The sequence below is a fragment of the Oncorhynchus masou genome, chromosome 29 (assembly GCF_036934945.1).
Source record: "Oncorhynchus masou masou isolate Uvic2021 chromosome 29, UVic_Omas_1.1, whole genome shotgun sequence".
In the NCBI taxonomy this organism is placed as follows: Eukaryota; Metazoa; Chordata; class Actinopteri; order Salmoniformes; family Salmonidae; genus Oncorhynchus; species Oncorhynchus masou.
In genome coordinates, this window is record NC_088240.1 from 57,979,989 (window position 1) to 58,002,813 (window position 22,825).

The 22,825-nt window shown below is 40.8% G+C and overlaps 3 protein-coding genes across 5 annotated transcripts; all 3 read left to right on the forward strand.

The window, feature by feature from the left end:
- Nucleotides 1-2,780: 2,780 nt before the first annotated feature.
- mrps15 (mitochondrial ribosomal protein S15) lies at nt 2,781-7,229 on the forward strand. Its single transcript, XM_064945412.1, has 8 exons — nt 2,781-3,066; nt 4,355-4,420; nt 4,501-4,576; nt 4,812-4,860; nt 5,052-5,136; nt 5,244-5,302; nt 6,032-6,223; nt 6,722-7,229. The coding sequence occupies exons 1-8, from the start codon at nt 2,892-2,894 to the stop codon at nt 6,830-6,832; spliced, it is 813 nt and encodes a 270-aa protein (XP_064801484.1). The 5' UTR covers nt 2,781-2,891; the 3' UTR covers nt 6,833-7,229.
- A 414-nt stretch (nt 7,230-7,643) lies between these two features.
- Nucleotides 7,644-9,497, forward strand: LOC135520087 (cornifelin-like). Its single transcript, XM_064945413.1, has 4 exons — nt 7,644-7,751; nt 8,474-8,621; nt 8,777-8,913; nt 9,187-9,497. The coding sequence occupies exons 2-4, from the start codon at nt 8,510-8,512 to the stop codon at nt 9,283-9,285; spliced, it is 348 nt and encodes a 115-aa protein (XP_064801485.1). The 5' UTR covers nt 7,644-7,751; nt 8,474-8,509; the 3' UTR covers nt 9,286-9,497.
- On the forward strand, nt 9,451-21,810 carry LOC135520085 (protein OSCP1-like). 3 transcript variants are annotated; one of them, XM_064945409.1, is made up of 11 exons: nt 9,718-9,896; nt 10,070-10,099; nt 11,414-11,568; nt 14,116-14,283; nt 14,375-14,455; nt 14,981-15,084; nt 15,687-15,815; nt 16,065-16,134; nt 16,482-16,621; nt 19,057-19,120; nt 19,521-21,810. In XM_064945409.1, exons 1-11 carry the CDS (start codon nt 9,785-9,787, stop codon nt 19,644-19,646), a joined length of 1,179 nt encoding a protein of 392 aa, XP_064801481.1. In that variant the 5' UTR covers nt 9,718-9,784; the 3' UTR covers nt 19,647-21,810. The 3 variants fall into 3 exon arrangements, with proteins under 3 accessions (XP_064801482.1, XP_064801481.1, XP_064801483.1); XM_064945410.1 differs by lacking the exons at nt 9,718-9,896; nt 10,070-10,099 and adding an exon at nt 9,451-9,574; XM_064945411.1 differs by lacking the exon at nt 10,070-10,099.
- The last annotated feature ends 1,015 nt before the right edge of the window (nt 21,811-22,825 follow it).

Sequence of the window (22,825 nt, forward strand, 5' to 3'; positions counted from 1 at the left end):
ATCATGAGATTAAACAACTGCTTGCTACATCTGCTTGCCTGTGTGTGTGTGTGAAAAGAACTGAGCAACATGGTGTGACTTGCATGTTGCAAAGCGGTGTACTGTTTGCCACATTTGCCTTGCCTGTCTGTGTGTGTGACAATATTGAGCACATGGTGTGATTTGCTGCATGTTACAAAGTTGTGGTTAATCAGGTACAGGGAGGGGAGGCTCATCACGAGGTTTGATTGAAATGGAAAAATACTGAATAACACAATAACAGATAACGGGACCTGACTAGTTGCAGTAACTAGGGTATGATACCAGAACAGTGAGAATCTATACATCGACAGAGGGTGAACTCCAAGAAGTGCCAAGAGGCTAGGACTAGTCTGAGCGCCTGCGATAGGCTGAGCAAGTCTAAACCACGCTCAGCCTCTACTGTGATAGGCCAACAGACGGGTTGGAACTATGTCTATCACAGTATAAGAACAGCTGTTTACGTACATCCTGTCAGTTCTCTGTTTGCCCTGCGAGGTGGGACAGTGAACCCGTATATATGAAAATTGCATTTACCATTTATTGCTTGAATTTAATTCAAGATAATTAACGACAGATTCTGACTTTTAATCTTCCTGATACCGGATTCGAAAGACGCAGCCCTATCACAGTCAATGTCTGTCAGACCAAATATGTTATAATTAAGTGGAGGAATGGTTCACTCATCTTTTGAGTAAACTAAGTGAATGAAGGGAAGTGAATTATTGTAGAGGACACACCCCCTTCAACATGCACAAGGCAAACAGACCAAACTTATCTTGTCTCCTCTTATTATCTTAGGTTGACTCGAAAAAAACAAACATGGTGGCGTGCACAAACTACCCATCTTCGGATTACTTACAATTTTTAGAACGTGTTTTATTCAATTATTTTTATCAATGGTGAGCTCACCCGTAATGTGATGAATTGTATATAATTGCCATTAGATAATTCATATTGTGCTTTCGTCAGCTGAGAGTTAGCTAAATATGACCGCTTGTGTTACATCAATCTTTCCTTAGTTAGCGCTAGGACTAATGTAGCCTACATTTTCCGGTTTGGATGATTGTGTTATGCTTTTGCTACTTCTGTGAAAGTCTGAACATTGCATCCCAAAATGAACTGGTCATATTCAGGACATAACTTTGTAAGGACTGTGTTTGCGCAAAATGTTTACTTGAAAAAACAGTGTGGCCAGCTCAAGCGCTCACTGTTGTGTCAATCGAAACTGGACATTCTAAATAAGCAATCTAATCACACCGGTTTGAGCGTAGAGCTGTAAGGACCACTATAGCATGATTACACCCGTTTGTTGGTATGTGTCAACGGGTTAAACATATTTAATAATGATCTCTTACCTTGCTTGATGGCTGGACATTTTTTCTTACTTTTTGTTCTGAAGAGAGACGCCATATTGGATTGTGTAGAAATGCAGGAAATTAGCTTTATGCAACAAAAACTTTCCCTCCCCCAGACCCCTGCCAAGTTATGTTCTCCCCACTTCTAAAACCAAAGCAATGCCACAGACCATGCATAATAGAGACATGCAATCGTATAAAAATGTTAGTAAGGTTTGAAATTATTATGTTTTAGTCAAATATATCTGTTTGGGCTGTCAATTTTTCGTCAACAAATGATTTGTAATTATGTTCCAGCCCCCCAACCATCCGCTCAAGAAACAAATTGGCCCGTGGCTGAATATAGTTGATCCCTGTTCTATGCTGACTCAGGCTTTAATAATTATTGTGAAGAAGTGCATCATTGAACTAACTGTATTCTGTAATTAGTTACAAAACAATGGAAATGCAATTGTGTATTGCTGTTTGTCTGATATCCAACAATCCATGATCAGCAACGCTAACCATGCGAACATTTTGCAGAGAAAATGGGTTGAGACAAACTATTTAGGCTCAGAATGACATGTGGTCCATTGTTTACCTTGTCATCAATGACATGTGGCACATTGTTTACCTTGTTACTTGGCAACGACCACAAGGGTGTTTCAAAGAGCTGTCAGTTTCAAGTTGTGTCACATGCACAAGTACAGTGAAATGCAATGAAATGCAAACTCAAAAACCAACAATGCAATAATAACAATGTATTGCTAGAAAAGAAAAACAAATTGAAATACACAATAAAGTAAGTAAGTAAGAAAGCATACCATATACAGGATTTTTTTGGGAAAAGTCAGTTCCAATACCATATTTACACGTGCTAGTCAGCAGTAGCAGTGTGAAATTAATAAAACACAAATGTAAAGAGATGCCCTGGTGGCCGCAGTGCAATTTAGAATTAGCCCAAAAACCTACAACCCGCGACCAATACAGTTTCACCAGCAGCATAGTTTTCAATGTAGCCCAATTACCTGAAAACTACAGACATAGCAACCCGGCTCTGCTCCCTGCCCACTCAACCTATTTTTTTCCCCGGCTTCCTGATAGTTTGGGATGATTTCTTAAATTCTGAACATTTTAATAGCATGAAAATATTATGGTTGATGTTTTGGTCATTCAACGGCTATTGTTACTTGGGAAATAGGATGAGTGTGCAATACCTTTAATGTATTGTTATTGGCCCTATACAGTTTACTATTTTCCACTCGTGCATAAAAAAAAAAAGGATTCTGTAAAAATGTAACTCGTTCACGTTAATAAAATAAATACTGTAAATACCAAGGATAATAACGCTGGAGTCTGTTTTGAACATACCGGTACGATTATTCAAGCATCCTTCTCATTTCCTGAATTGACTTCTCCGTCTGATTGGTTATGTCTAATCAAAATGGCGATTCTCATGTGAGGGACGAATGCTGTTTACTCGTTACATTTTGACCATTAATACCGGACATATATCAAACCATCTCTGAATCAGCCATGTTATCAAGCATGGCTTTAAGAAGTGTTTTTAAATCGACATCTGTCGTTCTGCGAGAATGTGGTGTTTTATCCAGGCTGAAAGGAACCCGTGCGTCTCTCCAATTGAAACATGGGGCATTCACCTCTGTCACCACAGGGCCTTCACACAGCAACAATGAGACTGCATTGACAGGTAAATAAACATATATATTTATACTCCTTATTTATCAGAGTAGACATGTGTGCTTGCAATATGTTAGTTAGCTAAGGAGGCCGTATAAGTCAATGCAACAATGAAACGTCTTGTCGATGCGCGCGGCTGTTAATTTTCTGCACTTGCTCGCATGCATGTCAACTAGCTAGCTGCACACGCCGAGCAAGAATCAAGGAACCATTACTGAAAAATACGGAATAGATAGATTTTGTGTGAAACCCCACTTAACATCATCATCATCATCAGAACACCTTGTAAAAATGTGTTTTTCCATTAGTTATGTAGTGAGTACAATTCTTCCTTGGGTAGGCCAGGAGAGGGCACTGCAGCAATTAGTTAGGATATCTAGTGCACATATTGCTAATCACAACAGCAACAATCATGATAGACAGGTACACGAGTTATTCTCTTTGTGTACACAGTGACACAGGCTTTCTATTTGTATAGGGACATCAATTCACTACCCCATTGTCCTTATCATCCTGTGTACTAACTAGGCTAGCTATATGGTTTCATTATAAAAATAGATTACATAAAATGGATCCTTATTGTAGTGATAACTATAGCTAGTAGCTACCTATCTAACCAGCTGAAATGAAAGGAATATTTTTTTAACCAGACTGGTGCGAAGGTAATGTCATTTTAACCCAGACATATGACTAATACATTTCCTATCATTTAATCAGTCAGTCTGCTAGTAAGTGTTTTTTATGAAAATGATGTGGGAACCAGAGTTATTTTCCCCACAGGCCCCCTGCAATGTGCTGCAGCAGCTTTTCTCACTCCACCACTCTTGGTCATGTATGCAGAACATGACACTCAACTCTTGTTTCTATTATCTCAGCACTACAGTTCACAAAATGTAGGCTTACATCAAAACAAGTACTACTACAGTAAGATATCCTAACTCTTACTGCAAACCATGTTGCTGCTGAACATGCTTACAGATGCTTTCTCATGCAGGCACATACACTGAGTGTACAAAACATTAAGAACACCTTCCTAATATTGAGTTGACCCCCCACCCACCCCCATTTTCCCTCAGAATAGCCTCAATTCGTCAGTGCATAGACCGTGTCATTGTTGAGTCCAATGCTTCCCTCAGGTGCACCACGTTGTCTGGATGTTCTTGGGGTGGTGGAGTGCACAAAATGTTTTGTGCACTCAGTGTAGTTGCAGGCAAAAATCTGGCACCATCCTATGGTTCATAAAGCAATGGACTATGAGTAATTATGTATTGTTTGATAATTTGTTTAATTCTTACCAGGTATTGGGAGCTTCACCATTCAGTCTGTGAGAAACTATGCCCGTGTCGTAAGAAAGAAGAAGCCAGGTATGGAGGAACCGGGTCAACTATTTGATCTAAGACCACTTGGATGTTTGATATTTACTGTCTAAGTTTTTTTCCATCAGTGATGACAAGTCAGTTGAGTGATCTTCCTCCGACAATGCTGAAAATGGAATATGCCGCTGTTCCACTCGCTCAAACGTATGTACATTTAATTTGTCCAAACTTAAATTAAATGCATTTTATGTCATGCAGACATGGCTCATGTATGTTCAACTCTCCCATGTCCAAACAACTACAGCATTGAGATGATGTTGTTTAAAATAGTTATTCTGTCTTTATTTGTACAATATATAGGCCTACTCTGCCTTTGTACTATACCTCTACTATTCAGTACATCTCTTCCTAATGCTGATCTGTTATTATGTGTTTACAGAGCTGATGACCTTGTCAAAAGACTTCTGACACTGGAACTAGCAAGCCATGTATGTTCTTTTCACCTTGTTACTACATTCTATTCATCTAGTCTTTCTCTTTGCGCTCATAAGAATAACTACAATAGAGTAACTACAGTTTGTGTATACCTCTGTTCTTGCTATAGTTTACATTATGATACGACCGTTTTTCTATACCTATGCTGGATATTGCATAATCAAAACACCATGTGTGTCACCAGAGCGAGAAGTTGAAATTGAAAAAGGAGCAGCTGATTGCAAAAGTCCAGAGGGATGAAGCTGACCGCAGCTCTTCAGAAGTCAAGGGTAGGTTCCCGTTTTGGGACTAGTGAACAACCATGCTTTTCCTCTGAGGAACCACCTTATTTCAGCAATCGTTTGTTCATTCCTTAACCCCTTTCTTGACCTTTTAGTGGCCATTTTGACCTCCAAAATCCGAAACTACCAGGAGCACCTGCACAAACATACAAAGGTGTGTATGGGCAACGGGTAAATGCAAGACTGTGTAATTTTAAGTCCCTATAGTAACAGTGACGTGAATGCATATTATTTCCACACGTGTAATTTCCTATCCGCTCCCTATCTGGTGTGAGGTTTGTCAACAGGATTTCCTGTGTAGTGCATACACCCACCATGACATTTGACAGAGTAGTAGTGGTGGTGCTGCTGCATGCTGGGAATTTAAACTGTCACAACGTATACACGTAACATTGAATCAAACATTTTTGCAGACATATTGCAAAATATAACTCCTTTAGCACAGCTAAAATGTTAAAGCCAAGGTTTGGCAGTCTGTCACTATACTGTGTCTCACTTTTGTATCTCACTCCCCCTATGCTTTTTTTAGTTTGGTTTTGAAAGTCTCAAAATCACTATGCTATTTTTAATTTGAAAAAAAAACCTTCTCTATTATGTAAAAGACATGTTCCCAGACTAGGGGTTAGATTCAATCTGTAGCCATGAAGAGCTGCGTTACAGCACAATATACATTTAAAGGCAATATTCTTGCGGAGACATCATTCACGGTGAATGCTGTGTTGGTCAGCTCAATGAGATATTACCTTTACATTTCAATCGCCCTACAGTGCTGCTCTTCAGCGCTATGGATTGAATCAAGCCTTAAATAATGTTATCTCTTTAAGCTTATTTTTTCTCCATTTGACCTCTGACTCTGTGTTTCGGCCCCCCATCTTTGTATCAGGACAAAGCGAACAAGCGATGGATGCTCATGGCCATTGACCGCAGGAAGAAGCTGCTCAAGCACCTCAGGGTAACGCGCTACGACGCCTTTGAACATGTCTGCCAGCAGCTGGGCATCACCTACACTTTCCCTCCGGAGTACTACAGACATGCCACCCGACGCTGGCTGGCCAAGAAGGCCCTGTGCATAAAGGTACACAACAAAACTATATTCACTTTATTTAGCGCAATTTTCTAGCTTGGTTCCAGAGTGGTTTGTACTGTATGGTTGGCAAGACAGCACAAACAGATCTGGGACCAGACTAGCAATTTTCTTGTTACTATTTCTGCTGTATGCAGGCTGTTGAACCATCGCTTTTACCATTAGTCTAATGCATGACTTAATCTAAAAGTCAAAGCAAAGCTTTTTTATTTTATCTATATTTAACTAGGCAAGTCAGTTAAGAACAAATTCTTATTTTCAATGATGGCCTAGGAGCAGTGGGTTAACTACCTTGTTCAGGGGCAGAATTACAGGTTTTTGTCTTGTCAGCTCAGGGATTCGATCTTGCAACCTTTCCGTTACTAGACCAACGCTCTAACCACTAGGCTGTTTGCCGCCCCAAATGAAAACATTTATAATTTGGTTGTTGTTGTTGTCATTGTTGTTGGGTGTTTTTCTGTAGGTTTATCTGACTGTGTCCTTTCTTAGGTCTTCAAAGAGGTGCAGAAACAGAAACTGGAGCAAAGGAAGAAAATTAAGCAGACCCCTCCCCCCACGTTGGCAGAACCAGCCAGGACAGAAGCTACAGGAACCCAATAAACTGCCACAGTATCCAATGTCTGTCTTACTCTATGCATTCAGTCTTGCTTTCAATGGACAAATTAGTTTTGCATGGCCCAGTGAGCGGGGTTTGCTCCTTTTCGACCATTCCATTTGTCCTAAGGAGAAATCTCCACCCACCCATTGCCACCAGTTCATGTAAAATTAATTTTCCCGTGTATTGTTATACTGTAATAAGACACATGAATAACTTATTGTCTGTAGTACACCAAGTCTTCATTCTTCTTGTCCCTTCTGCAAGTAGATGCATCATCAAATAAATGCAGTGACGCAGATATGTGGTTTTGGTGTGGGCAATGTCTATGTGCTCCACATATGTGACCTGAGAGTGTCAAATCCACAATGAATCATTTAATAAAATGTATTGTATAATCCATTTGTTTGCTCTCTTTTATAAAAACTTTTATCACATATAGTCACTTGTGTATGGTGATATGTAACTACTCCAATTGAAAGCGATAAAACACTTCTACTTGATGCTGATTAAAATGCTAATGAAAGATGAGAAAAAAGAACATTACGCCCTATGGTTGAACTGTGGTTGAAACTGAAGTGTAAGATTAATCATATGATAACTTTCCTGAACATAGCTTGTAATCGTGTTTACGAGAACTGAAAGAACATCAGATATCTGGTGTTTATCGACCGACCTATGTTAAACCAAGGTTATACTCATGATCTGTCACCTGTGAATTGACCTTGAATCCTATAATACTGTGGAATGGTGAGGTCATTAAACAGCTTAACTGTCCTGTGAATTTGGTGTTTTCACTGCTGTTGAGAGTTGTCTTGAGAAACATACTAGGAGTGTGTAACCAGCGCTTGTTCACAGCTTTAGTAACTTCCTGTTAGTGTATTGACTCAGATCAGGAGAGGCTCAGAGCTGCAGACAAGATAGGTAAGTGACATGCTCTTTCCTCTGTTCTCACATATGTAGAAAAAGCTACAATAGAGCAACTACTTATCAATAAACAACTACCTAAAATGTTTCTGAGGAACAGTTGAAAGTGATGTACATGTATGACATTTGGTATATTTCTATACTAGAGTATACAAAGTATTTGAAGTGGTTTCCCAGAGATTGAACACCATGTCTTGTCCTTTTGATGATACATGACAGTTATACAACAGTTATTATTAGTCTTTGTTTAAGGAAATGGCAATACAACAATATCCCATTTTACATATGTAGTTATATTAAAACCTATTGCAATACATGAGAGGGTTGTAGTATATGACGTAAGATGGTGGTTCAGGGTATGAATGGACCTGTATAAACTTGAATACCAAATCAATTACTTGAGTACCAGTGTATGGAACCTTTATTTGAACTTTCCTATGAGCAATTATCCCGAAGAAATAACATGCTGCTAGTTTTGTTTTATTACTTTATTGGGGAAATGATCAAACTTCAACCACTGTGCTAACTCAGGGTTTGAATGGAACTGTATAAACTTGAGTACCAAATCAATTACTTGAGTACCAGTGTATGGAACCTTTATTTGAACTTTCCTATGAGCAATTATCCCGAAGGAATAACATGCTGCTAGTTTTGTTTTATTACTTTATTGGGGAAATGATCAAACTTCAACCACTGTGCTAACTGTTGGATGCGGTTAGTTTTTAGGTGATTGAAGCTGACCCCATTTGATTGACATGTCAAACCCAGTCATCACCCACCAGCCAGGAGCAGGCTCTTATGGGACAAATGTGCAGACGGGCAAGTGGAGCACTGGGCTGTGCTCCTGCTGCAGTGACATCCTAGTCTGTGAGTATTGAGACAAATAATAAGACCTTAAGTATCATCACTAAGTAGGCCTACCTCGTACCATACCATAGGGTTTAATGGTTGTCAAGTGTTTCAAGTAAAAAAGTGTTTCCTATTTTCTGGATTTTACAATAAGGTCAAATGTTGTCATACAGGTGCCTTGGGCTTCATCTGCCCAATAGCATTAAGTTGCTACACAGCTGACAAGTACGGTGAGAACGTGTGCCTGGCCTGTGTTCCAGGAGGCATGACAGCCATGAGGACCCACATGAGATTGACCTATGGGATTCAGGTATGTTACCCTTAGGAGCCAAAAGAAATTAGGGATAGTGATGCATTCATGCATTGAGTATGACATTTTATAGCATACTAGGGAGAACTGCAACTCATTCCTGTCTGAGCCAGTCTCACCCTTTTATTATGAAAGACAGGAATGGAGCGTTTCATCAGTACACATATTGACAAATAAATTAGCCTCATGATTTTCCCTAGTTTGAGGAACTTGAACTGTCAAATATTTGGTGGATTCATTCTCATCATATTTGAATATCATATTTTCTTACAGGGGACAATATGCAATGATGCATTGATGACCTGTTGCTGTGGATTCTTTGAGACGTGCAGGATGGCCCGTGAAATTCGCATCAGAAATGGAGACGTTTGACTTGTACAGTCATTTGAAGACATTTTCAAGTGGAAGTTAAATTAACCTTGTGTCACATATTGTTGATACAAATTGTCAATGTTATACTATGTACATTTTTACTTTTGTATTGTTTAAATTTGACCCCTACCCTCAAACAGTACTGCTTAAATAATTCATAGCACCATGTATGAACATAAGATGCACAATAAAGTGATGTTTTTTTTCTTGTTTTCAATGGCATTTGGGTTCTTTTTCAGGATGATTTACAGACTGTTGTCCCAGTGTCTCAGGGAGGTTCACAACACAGGTATAAATGAACATAAACGGTCGAGCCTTCACAAATACGTCTCAATTTTTAATTTGCACAAAACATAAAACATTTTTGCACGTTAGCCTACGTGCTACCTGATTGGTCCTTTTTCTTTGTGACCTGGCAACCAAGTGGAAGCTTACATACGCTTAAACAAGGCAGAAGGGACATTTCGCTAGCTAGCTATCCAGCACAATACGACAAAATATGTCTTCGAGGACGCTACCCTTGCTTTTTATTAATCTCGGTGGAGAAATGCTCTACATCTTGGATCAACGCCTAAGAGCTCAGAATATTCCCGCTGACAAAGCCAAGAAAGGTAACATTATAGTTAGCTAGCAAAACTGTCTGGTTGCATTAGGCTAGAATTCAACTAGCTACAGGTGAATCACTGACCTTGTCATGTCCACAAACTGGTTGCCATAAATTGGAGCACATTAATTTGTCTCCCTGCCTGTGTTTTAACCTGCAAATTCTTCATTGTACTTGTAGCTGATTGGATAGAGGATGACAGAAGGAGAGGTATTTTGATATTTCTCATGCAATGCATCACTAGGCCTACATGCTCTGCTTTGAGGCCTTCAAGGAAACCAACAGAGTGTTCTACAAATGCAATAATCTGGATGAAATCTTTGCCCAGAGATATTCATTCACTCTGCCTCCAAGACTGTAGAGATTTCAGCCATGGGCTTCATTAAGAAGAGATCCGGTTTCTACCTCCCAATCAAATAACTTTGCTAGCTGATAATGCTGCTGATGGTTTAAAAGGCTGTTGCTTTCTTAGAGCAATTGGGAATAGGTGGACGTTAAGCCTTGCCTATAGAATGCATATCTGCTTGCTTAAAGGTAGACTCCTTTGAGCACGGAACTTACTGATTTTAAAGGTAGACTCTGCCAGGGGTGTAATCATTACGCCGATTCTGTTGCAAAACATTTCGTCTGTTGCGAAACGTTATGCAACAGAAACCGTTTACTCCTAACTGAAAACGCAAACGAGAGTATCTATGAGTGGGTATAATTTGGAACGTTCCAACAGGAATATGTTACAAAAACTTCGTAAATAACACGGTTGTCAACAAACAACGCATACAAAGTTATATAGCGGCAGAATAGGATACCGGGTAGGGAGTGGGCTATTTAATTCCGTTTTTCGGAAACTAGTTAGCGAGGTGACCTGATCGTGCTACTTTGTATGCGTTGTTTGTTATCAACCTTGTACTTTACGAGGTTTTTGGAACCGATTCCTGTTGGAACGTTCCACAAATTACACCCACCCAGTTTCTATTAGACAAATTCAGGTAGGTCCCTCCCCGTTTCGTTCTGTTTGCTCAGTTTGGTTATGTTTGGTTCTTTAACGGTTTCCGTAATGAATACACCCAGTTATACTAATCATAAACAAGGGGACGACTTCACATCTACAAACATCAACAGTTAAATCCAGGGCTCGAATTCATAATACATCTGAGTATGAGTGCTGATCCAGGATCAGTTTTGCCCTTCATATGATAATTAATGGACAAGGGGACCTGATCCTAGATCAGTACTCCTACTCAGACACTTGTTGAATATGGGCCCAGTTCGATCAAGACTGCGTTATATCATGGGCTCTTTACAATTTGAACGCCTACATTAGAAAGAGCCAATAATAAGCATTTTAGCAGATTTGGTTGTTTGTGAAACAAACAAAAAAAATCTAATGTTTTTAAGTTGGAAAGACCTCCCAATGTTTATGTTGATGATGTCATCTTGATGAGTCTAACTTCACAGACTGACATTATTCCAGTCCCCACTTGTAACCTGACATCAACCTTGTGTCCCGTGCCCTCACTCTGCCAGTTATGAATGACATCATCACCACCATGTTCAATAAAAAGTTTTTGGAGGAGCTGTTCAAGCCACAGGAGCTGTACTCCAAGAAGGCCCTCAGGACGGTGTTTGACCGACTGGCCCACGCCTCCATCATGAGACTCAACCAGGCCAGCATGGACAAGGTATGGATGGAATCTTTTTTATTAGACCACTTGCAGAACAGCTCCCCTCCTTTGTAAAGGACACCAGCAGTATGATCTCTATCATTGAATCTCTTGATCCTCTCCCTGAGAATACCTTGTTAGTTACTTTTGATGTTGAGTCATTATACACTAATATTCCACACGAGGGCGGTATTGCAGCTATGGAACATTTTCTTCTGCAACGTGACCCTAATGAACTACTTTCCAGTGCATGCATTGTAACATTGGCTGAAATAGTACTCACGCATAACTATTTCATGTTTCTAAATGATTTCTTTATTCAGATGAAAGGTACTGCTATGGGATCCCCCATGGCTCCTAACTATGCTAATTTGTATGTGGGTTACATGGAGAAACAGTCTATTTTCAATCCTCTCAAAAATGTTTTCTTGCCTCACATCATTATTTGGAAACGGGATATTGATTGTATTTTTGTTCTATGGAGGGGTGATGCAAAACAGCTCCAGGCGTTCCATGCTTTTCTTAACTTCTGTTCTGAGCATCTGAGATTTACTATGCAATCTGATACACGTCAAATCAGTTTTCTTGATCTTCTGATCTTGTTCTATACACTGATCTTTACAGGAAGCCTACTGATCGTAGCAGTTTGTTGAGGGCTGATAGTTGTCACCCACTTCCCTTGAAAAATAGTTTGCCCTACAGCCAATTCTGTCGAATCAAAAGAATTTGCAAAAAACAATCCGATTTCGACAGAAATATGGCTGAGACGCAAAGAAAGTTCAAGGACAGGGGCTACAAGAATGATCAGATTAATATTGCCATTGAGAAAATTCAAAACAAGACCTGACCTTTTTCAAGGTCAGTCTCGCAAAAAGACGCATTCTTGCTTTCTAACTACCCACTATTCAAAGTGCTCTGAACAAATTAAGGGAATTGTTCACAAACATTGGCACATCCTAAAATCCGATGATAATCTCAGTAATGTGTTTTCGGACCTTCCCTTGGTCGTATTGTCGCGGGGCAGAAATCTCAGAGACCAATTGGTAAACCACCCCAAGATATTCCTGAACAACGTCTATTTGCGCCCCTACTGGATGGAAATTACAAATGCAATGGCTGTGCTCAATGCAATGGCTGTGCTCAATGCATTGGCACTTATAAATGTAGATCCTTCAATCACCCACAAACAGGGAAATCGATCCCAATAAAAGGTGTTATTACGTGCTCCACTAAGGCAGTTATTTATCTTATAACTTGTCCTTGTGGTGAAAATTATGTAGATAAAACAAAGTGTGAATTAAAAGTACGTATCTCAGAGCATCGTAGCACCATTAGGTGTAAAAACTTCACTTATCCAGTTGGGGCCCACTTCTTGGAGGCAGGCCACTCGATTTCGTCTCCGTGTTATATTGGCATCGAACATGTCACCTTCCCTAGGAGAGGGGGTGACCTTGATAATTTATTGTTAAAACGAGAGGCTGCCTGGATCTTTAATTTAAAGACCCTTGCGCCCTTCGGTCTCAACGTAGACTTTGATCTTAAGCCATTCTTGTGATTATTGTGACTTTGCCATTGTAATTGTTTGTAAACTTGTGTAGTCAAATTAATCTAAGATCGTATGCTATCCATTTGTTGTTTGTATGCTGTTCTTTGTATGATATTTTAATATTTGATTATTAACCAATGATATTAGGCCACTCTTGGCCATGATTACAGACACCTGTGTCTTTTGACACTATATAAACGAGTCATCCCGCAGTGTTTGTGATTATACCTGATGAAGACAGCTTGGCTGTCGAAACGTTGGTAATTACATTTTTGCATCTGAGCTCAAAGAGTGTGCGGCTCTTTTATTTTCATGGATGGAATCGTGTCACCTGGTTCATGTTCAGGGCATGCTGTAACAAAACATTTCAAAAGGTTTTGCACCAGAAAACAAAAATAGGCTTTCCTTATTGGACAAGGATGTGTAATCCCTCTGTGCTTCAGTCTGTTTTCTTCTGTTTCATCCCTGATTAAAAGGACCCTTTATTGGAAGTGAAAGGCCATTGAGTTGTTATTTCCTTTCTGAGAAAGATAGATAAATCCCTAACAACTTCTATCATTCACCCCGTTTTGGAGTCAGCTGAGAAGCTGTCATGGCGACGTTACCACTTTTATCACATTCTCAGAATCACGTCCTCTTTACCAAGTGACCCTTTAATACTCTTAATTCTAGGTACTTGGGGAAATTGCCCAAGTCACTGAAAACCCTATGTAGACCTATAATTTTCAAAGCTTTCATCATTTATTGCACCATCATTGCTTGACTATTTTGAAGAGTTCTATCTGTTGTGTTTAAAAAGTGGTTTTATGTAGGCTATCAAACCGAATATCTTCAGCATTTTGATGTAATTAATCCTGATTATAAGTTTAATGTTGCATAAATCCACCTGCAGAGCATGATCCTAGGTTGTTCAAATATGCTGACAGCTCCATCTGGTGTACATTATGAACTGGCAGCAGCTATTTTTGAGCATAACAATAACCCCTCATCATCCATATGACTGTTGTTCATGCACACAGCTGTATGACTTGATGACCATGGCCTTCAAGTACCAGGTGCTCCTCTGCCCGCGGGCCAAAGATATCCTCCTTGTGTCCTTCAACCATATGGATGCCATCAAGGATTTTGTGAAGGACACCCCAAGCGTTCTCAGCCAGGTTGACGAGACATACAGACAGCTCATAGAGGTACAATGAACTTCCCTTCAATTGCTCAAACCTCAGCTAAGTGTTCAGTATGATCTCTTATTCATTGCATGTTTTGTGCTCTTATTTCTAGATGTACACACCCTTGTCTAGTGGTGAATTTCAGCTCATCCGGCAAACGCTCCTCATCTTCTTTCAAGACATGCACATAAGGGTGAGTTCAGGATCTCGCAGAAGTTTGTCTAACTTTTTCGACAGATGATGAGCGTGTTGGGAAGGGGGAGTGTGGCATATTTTGATGGGTTTCAGAGATTGACAGAGTTATGGTACTATTAACATTTTTAAACGCTAAAACGTTAGCATTTGAAAACCGTGCCAGGGAAGCTAAACCAAAGCATGAATTGCTGTCATAACTTGTCTGTAAACTGCTTACAAAGTAAGGAAGCCAGTATTTAATTTTGTATTTGGGTGATTTATCCCTTTACAATGCATTATAACTCCATCATAAGGAATTATACACATTGTAATCTCGGTTAACCCAGAACTAAAGTCTTGCGTAATTGGTCAGATGCTAACACCTGCGAAATCTTGATTTGTCCAAAGCACCGGAACTAATGCTGCTCGCTATCTCACTCATCCCGTTCTATCAGGACAGATCTACAGTATAATTTATGTTTTAGTAGTCTGTCCACAAGAGATTACACAATTATCACTACATTTTGCTCATCTGTCTTTGCAGGTGTCCATCTTCCTCAAAGACAAAGTGCAGAATTCCAATGGACGTTTTGTCCTCCCGATCTCGGGTCCTGTGCCCCACGGAACGCACATCCCAGGACTTATCAGGTACCACCGCTATAATTGTCCATGCCCACATAACATGGAATCTCACCAATCCAACCAAGCCAAGTTTGTTGCAGTAGAGTAAAATCTCAATTTTATTATATGCATTGAATATGGCTGTATCCATAGTAAAACATTTTAAAAAACATTTTTTTTACTGTTTTGTTGTGCTTTTTGATGGCAACTATTTGCTCTCCTTTCACAGATGCTGTCGGCTTAATTTAGACCAGCTAATTGCATTACTGAGGGTGTTGAATGAGCAGCTGCCTAAATTTAGAAAAGCTTACTTTTAGCACAGCTGTATTTGCCAAGGGATTGAGTGCAGCCGGAGCTTAAAACTCATTTATTGCGTCTTAGGAACTTAAGCTCACGTGGCGAACTTGAGATTGTTCAATGTGAAAGTGTAGACAGATGAAATCAAACTAGCGACCACTCTGTTACAAGTACATTGCAACCGCTTAGCTAAACGTCTTTGCATTGTTAGAAGTGTCTTCTGGGAAACAGGAGAAGTTGCAAATTATCTTTAGGAAATTATTGGTTGCCTCATATGATGTTAAAAGTGTTTTTGCTGAATATTTTGTGTGTGTATTTTTTGTTACCATCAGAATGTTCAGCTGCAATGGCGAAGAGGTGAAGAGACTGCAGTTCCGCAATGGTGGGAACTACACCGGTGTTCTCCGCGAGGGTTCCTTTGAGATGTTTGGAGAGCGGGTCATCAAGCTGGGCACCAACATGTATGTGCTGCTCCACACTGTATTGACAACCATTGGCCTTCCTAGACTTACCCCCACTGAGACTACTACATTCTCTACTATTTCCTCTACTGTCGTCAATGGTCATATACTGTGGGCCTAAATCAACATGATAGCTAAAAGTCACTGCAAATGGTTTCGTAATTTACACAGTGCCATGTTTATTTGCCTCCCCCGTGATGCTACATTGTATTTCAGCTTGTCAAGTGCTTGGCTTCTTTTTACCCACAGGTACAGTGTAAGCCGTCCGGTAGAAACACACATGACAGGGACGTCCAAAAGCTCTGCACAGAAAAAGTCGGTGAGTTGAAATTATGCTTAACCACTACGCTGTACTATTTCTCTCACAGGCATGTATCCTGCAAGGCCTTGCATTTTTTTATAAATATTTTATAAATGTCATTTTACAGTATGTCCTATAATATATTTTTGACAGAGGGTCGAAATTGTATTGATATCTGTGTTATTTCATCATTGATTAGGCTACAGAAAGGACAATCTGTCCAAGTCAGACGAAGCGTCATCTGTAATTAAGCCTTAAATGTAATAGAAACCAGCCTTAAATTAAATGAAAAATGCCCTAATCAGCTAAATCATGCAATTCATGCATTGTGTTAATGATTATGCGCACCTTCACTGTGTATACAGGTCAACACAGCTCCAAACCCCCTGGCAAAAGAGGAGCTGAACATGTTGGCCAGGTTAATGGGGGGTATGGAAGTCCAGAAACAAGGAAATGCAGACAGTGGCTTCCGAGTCAACCTCTTTGCCACAGATGAGGAAGAAGAGTAAGTCCTCTTATGTTATGAGCATTGTTTTGTTGTATTTTTGTGTCATTGTGGTTAAATTAAATATGGAATTGCAACCGTACCGTGCCTCCCAAGTGACGCAGTGGTCTCAGGCAGTGCTAGTGGCATCACTACAGATCCGGGTTCGATACCGGGGTATGTCACAGCTGGCTACGACCGGGAGACCCATTGTCCCAGAGTCGTCCGGGTTAAGGGAGGGTTTGACAGTCCGGGTTGTCCTTGTCCCATCGCGCTCTAGCGACTCCTGTGGTGGGCCTTGCGCACGTACGATGACACGGTTGCTAGGTGTACAGTGTTTCTTCTGACACATTGGTGCATCTGGCTTCCAGGTTAAGCGAGTAGTGTGTCAAGAAGCAGTGTGTCTTGGCGGGTCGTGTTTCGGAGGACGCATGGCTCTCGACCTTCGCCTCTCCCGAGTCCGTGTGGGAGTTGCAGTGATGGGACAAGACTGTACATATCAATTGGATATCACGAAATTGGTACTCCTCACAACATGATGAAACGAACTGAACCTGATTTTTGAATTATGTTAAGTTAGTGTTAAAAATCACTGTCAGTGTTAAGAATCAGTATCAGCGTTAAAGGTCCAGTGCAGCCGTTTTCATCTCATTATCAAATAGTTTCAATTACAATTAAGTACCTTACATTTAAGTACCTTACTGTGATTGTTTCCAATAAAAATGGTCAGAAAGAAACAAAACTAGCTTCTTAGCAGAGCAAATTCTCAACTAATAATTTTGCTAGGACTGTCTGGGTGTGGTCTGAGTGGGGAGGGAAAGCTGAAAACTAGCTATTATTGGCAGAGAGGTTTTGAATTGGCTTTCTTAGTGGTCTATTAACTAATTTACTGCTTGATGTCACCAGACAAGCCAAAACTCAGTCTTTTAAAATGGCCCTTACACTAAAAGGGCATTATCATAATTTTCACAGTATTATTCCAACCTCATTGTGTGGAAATATATACTAATGTATGTGGACGCCCTTAAAATTAGTGGATTAGGCTATTTCGGCCACCCCCGTTGCTGACCGGTGTACAAAATTGAGTACACCTCCATGCAATCTCCATAGCAAAACATTGGCAGTAGACTGGCCTTACTGAAGAGCTCAGTGACATTTAATGTGGCACCGTCATAGGATGCCACCTTTCCAACAAGTCAGTTAGTCAGATTTCTGCCCTGCTAGAGCTGCCCCGGTCAACTGCAAGTGCTGACACGGTGAAGTGGAAACGTCCAGGAGCAACAACGATTCAGCCACGAAGAAATCGGCCGCACAACCTCACAGAACGGGACCACTAAGTTCTGAAGTGCGTAGCACGTAAAAATCGTATGTCCTCGGTTGCAACACTCACTACCGAGATCGGAACTGCTACTGGAAGCAACGTCAGCACAAGAACTGTTCTTCGGGAGTTTCATGAAATGGGGTTCCTTGGCCCGAGCAGTTGCACACAAGCCTAAGATCACCATGTGCAATGCCAAGCGTCAGCTGGAGTGGTGTAAAGCTCGCCGCCATTGGACTCTGGAGTAGTGGAAACGCGTTCCTTGGCGTGATGAGTCACGCTTCACAATCTGGCAGTCTGACGGACGAATTTGGGTTTGGCTGCTGGCAGCAGAACGCTACTTTTTTTTTTTTACCTTTATTTAACCAGGCAAGTCAGTTAAGAACACATTCTTATTTTCAATGACGGCCTGGGAACAGTGGGTTAACTGCCTGTTCAGGGGCAGAACGACAGATTTGTACCTTGTCAGCTCGGAGGTTTAAACTCGCAACCTTCCGGTTACTAGTCCAATGCTCTAACCACTAGGCTACCCTGCCGCCCAATGCTACCCTGCCCCAATGCATAGTGCCAACTGTAAAGTTTGGTGGAGAAGGAATAATAGTTTGGGGCTGTTTTTCATTCAGGCTTGGCCCCTTAGTACCAGTGAAGGGAAATCTTAACGCTGCAGCATACAATGACATCATAGTCGCTTCTGTGCTTCCAACTTTGTAGCAGCAGTTTAGGGAAGGCCCTTTCCTGTTTCAGCATGACAATGCCCCCTTGCACAAAGTGAGGTCCATACAGAAATGATTTGTCGAGCCCGGTGTGGAAGAACTTGAATGGTCTGCACAGAGTCCTGATGTCAACCCCATTGAACACCTTTGTGATGAATTGGAACGCCGGTTGCGAGCCAGGACGAATCGCCCCACATCGGTGCCCGACTTCAGTGCCCCGCTGCAATGTTCCAACATCTAGTGGAAAGCCTTCCCATAAGACTGTTATAGCAGCAAAGTGGGGACAAACTCCATGATTTTGGAATGAGTTGTTAGATGAGCAGGTGTCCACGTACTTTTGGTCATATAGTGTATAAAACACAGAAAAATCAAGGTTTTCACTGCACTGGGCCTTTAACAATAATGTGGATTTGTCTTCCTCTTAGGGAGGCCTTGATATCGAGACCAGACGAGTTTTCATATGACGTCATAAAAATCCAAGCGACTAAGGTAAAGCTCATTCTAACCTATATTATTTCTGTCAGAGGCTAGATAAATATTCAACCATATAACATGCTTTTATGTAACTTGAAGGGATGATATGGAAGCATTTCGTAGATTGAGACTGTCTTACTGTACATGCTGTGTTGTAACCGTCAAACAGGTCCCCCATGAAAACCTGTCACAGGAGACTTACTCCACCCGTGCAGTCATCTCTTAGCACTTACAGAATAGCTTCTGTAATTGACAGGCTAAGGATTGTAGGTTGACAGGCTAAGGATTGTAGGTTATCTGAGCTGCACTACGATCAAGATAGGCCAGTCTAACAAGATGTACTATAATCAAATGTAAGCCCCTCCCCAATCGAGACCTTTCAGATCTACCATTGGTGGCTTGCATTCTTTTTCAGAACCAGCAAGCCAATGCGGAGCTGGCTAAGATCATGGGGGACTTCACGGAGGAGGCTGGTGAGCCATGCTCATCGAGTGCCAACAGTAAAGGGGATGACCTTCTGGCCATGATGGACGGGCTGTGACAGTGTTACCATGGTGACCAGAATCCGAGGGCGGGGCTCAAGGCTGAGTTGGTTAGGAACGGTGTTTTCTACTGTAGGACAGTGTCTTGTCTGCTTTGCTGTGCTTGGCCGTCTGTCTCACTCTGCAAATATGGCAGCTGTCTAACAAAAGCACACACAACACCAACCTCATCTTTGTTCGTTTGTCGAGCTTTTCGATGCTGTTATGACGTGAACAGGTCAATTCATTTGTTCAGCAAGGACCGACTGTTCATTTTGCAAAAGTGGGAAAACTTTACGCTTACACTCAGTGTCCCGTTTATTAGGTACACCCATCTTGTACCGGTTTGGACCCCCCAGTAGCCATGAAGGGATGGTCCGCAACAATGTTTAGTTGCGCTGTGGCATTCAAATGTTGATCAACTGGTATCAAGGGACCTAACCTGTGCCAGGAAAATATTCCCAACACCATTACACCACCGCCACCACCTTGTACGGTTGACACTAGGCAGGATGGGGTCATGGACTCATGCTGCTTATGCCAAATCCTGACTGCCATCAGCATGACTCAATAGGATCCGGGATTCGTCGGACCAGACAATGTTTTTCCACTCCTCAATTGTCAGTGTTGGTGATCTTGTGCCCACTGGAGCCGCTTCTTCTTGTTTTCAGCTGATAGGAGTGGAACCCGGTGTGGTTGTCTGCTGCAATAGCCCATCCGTGACGAGTTGTGCGTTGTGCACAGAGATGCCGTTCGGCACATCACTGTTGTACTGCTCGGTTATTTGTCTGTTTGTGGCCCGCCTGTTACCTTGCACGATTCTTGCCATTCTCCTTCGACCCCCCTCTCATCAACAAGCTGTTTTTTTTTTTACCCCAGGACTGCTGTTTTTAATTTGCTGCACCATTCTCAGGTATTCCCTAGACATTGTCGTGCATGAAAAGCTCAGGAGGGTGGCCGTTTCTGAGATACTGGATACAAGCGCACCTGGCACCGATAATCATACCACGCTCAAAGTCGCGTAGGTCACTCATTTTGCCCATTCTAACATTCAATCGAACAGTAACTCAATGCCTTGAAGCCTGTCTGTCTGCTTTACATAGCAGGCCACATGACTCACTGTCTGTAAGAGCGATTCATTTTTGTGAACAGGGTGGTGTACCTAATAAACTGGCCGTTGGTTGTATTTTGTGCTATTATGGTGGTAATCTCAAGAGTTTTTAAAAGTTACAGATACAACAGTTCTGTACTAGTTAGTCGCCCTGAAATGTCAAATGGGACATTTGTTCCACTTCAATCAATGATTTCTGCTCTGCTGATCCCGCTTCAATCAATGTATTTCAAGTTGACATTCTATGGATGTCACATTTAAACAATATTTATTTTGACTATTTATCTGGAAGGAAAAGTAAGTTCCTCTTTCATTTGTTATCACGGCATGATGTTAAGATAACGCTGTTTTCTCTCACATACCTGCTGTAATACAGTATTTATATTTTTGCTGACTTTCCTAATCTGATTTACTCTGACTGAGTAATGAACAGGACCTAAACTAGAGGGTGTCAAACTCAATTCCTGGAGCGCCTTGTGTCTGCGGGTTTTCGCTCCTCTCATCTAGTTCTCTAGGCCTTTAATTTGACATAAATTACAAAAATAAGCAAGCACACAACCTTCCGGGGATTTATTTTGACACCCCTGACCTAAAGAGACTGGTGGAAGTGAAAGAAACACAAGTGCACTTGTCATTGTAATTCAAAAACATGGATCCCAAAACATATTTTGAGAAATTTCTACTGTACCTTGATTTTTGTTTTGGTATGGGATAAATATATACTGTATGTTTAGGGTGACCTTTAGTGTCTTCAAATAAAGAAAGACAAATTATTTGTAAATATATTATATTGCAATAATTCACGTCACCAAATGGGATGGTAATAGATTAATGGATTAAGTGTGACACAACACTAATGTATCGAAGCAGCTGATCCTTTGATGCAATATGACAGATGGTCCAAAATGTATATTTATGGAATTATTTATTTATTTATTAATTAGCATGGTGTACATGTTTGTTTTTTTTGTCGGGTGAAATATTAACTATTGTTAAAAATAAAAGTTTTTATAGAAATGTCGTAATGCATAGATTGAAAAGTAAATAAAATATGGAGCTCTCATTAGCTTTTATTTATGTACTGTGTTCATTTATATTTATAGGGGCAATCTGAGGTTGCTACATCCATTTTTGGACTTTGTTCGTTTGTCGAGCTTTTCGATGCTGTTATGACGTGAACAGGTCAATTCATTTGTTCAGCAAGGACCGACTGTTCATTTTGCAAAAGTGGCAAAAAAAGTTGCAAAAAAATTAATTATATATACCCATTGATTCTTGAAGAATATAACTCCCAGGTGGTGCAGCAGTCTAAGGCGCTGCTTCTCAGTGCTAGAGGCGTCACTACAGACACCCTGGTTCGAATCCAGGCTGTATCACAACCGGCCGTGGTTGGCGGCACACAATCAGACCAGCGTCGTCCGGGTTTGGTCGGTGTAGGCCATCATTGTAAATAAGAATATGCTCTTAACCTGACTTGCCTAGTTAAATTTAAGCTCCAGTTGTTGTTGTATAGGAGTCCTGTCACTAGAGGGCGCTGTTGCTTTAACTTTTTGTATTTAGTCATGTCTATACTGCTTGAATAGCAGCAGTATGAGAGTGCAGAAAGATATTTTTTTTTTCTCAGGAGTTTTCGTTACATTCAGAGTACAAACACGTTGCCTTGAGGCAAAACCATGATTCAGTACATTCATTCAATCCCTCCATGTAAATTTTCAAGGGGAGAATATTGCTCCTCATTTCTTGTCGTCTAGTTTATTCTCGCCCACACGATCACCTCCTTGCCCACACACTGCTCAGACATTTCGTTTTTAATGAGTTTTTGAATCGAGCAATATTGAAAAAGTTGTGTTCTTATTACAGGGGTGACAAGTCTACTCCCACTCCCTGGGTTGTGACTTTAGCACTCATTTACCTTTGCATAAAGACACTCACATTGCCCATCTAATGTCAGTCAACTCATATTGGCACCTAGAAACAAATCCGTCACGAAAAACTATAGTCAACTCATCTCTATATAAACATCACAGGATTGTATGGAACATGGGATTAGCCATCATAACATACAAACCTAATATCTGACACAAACAC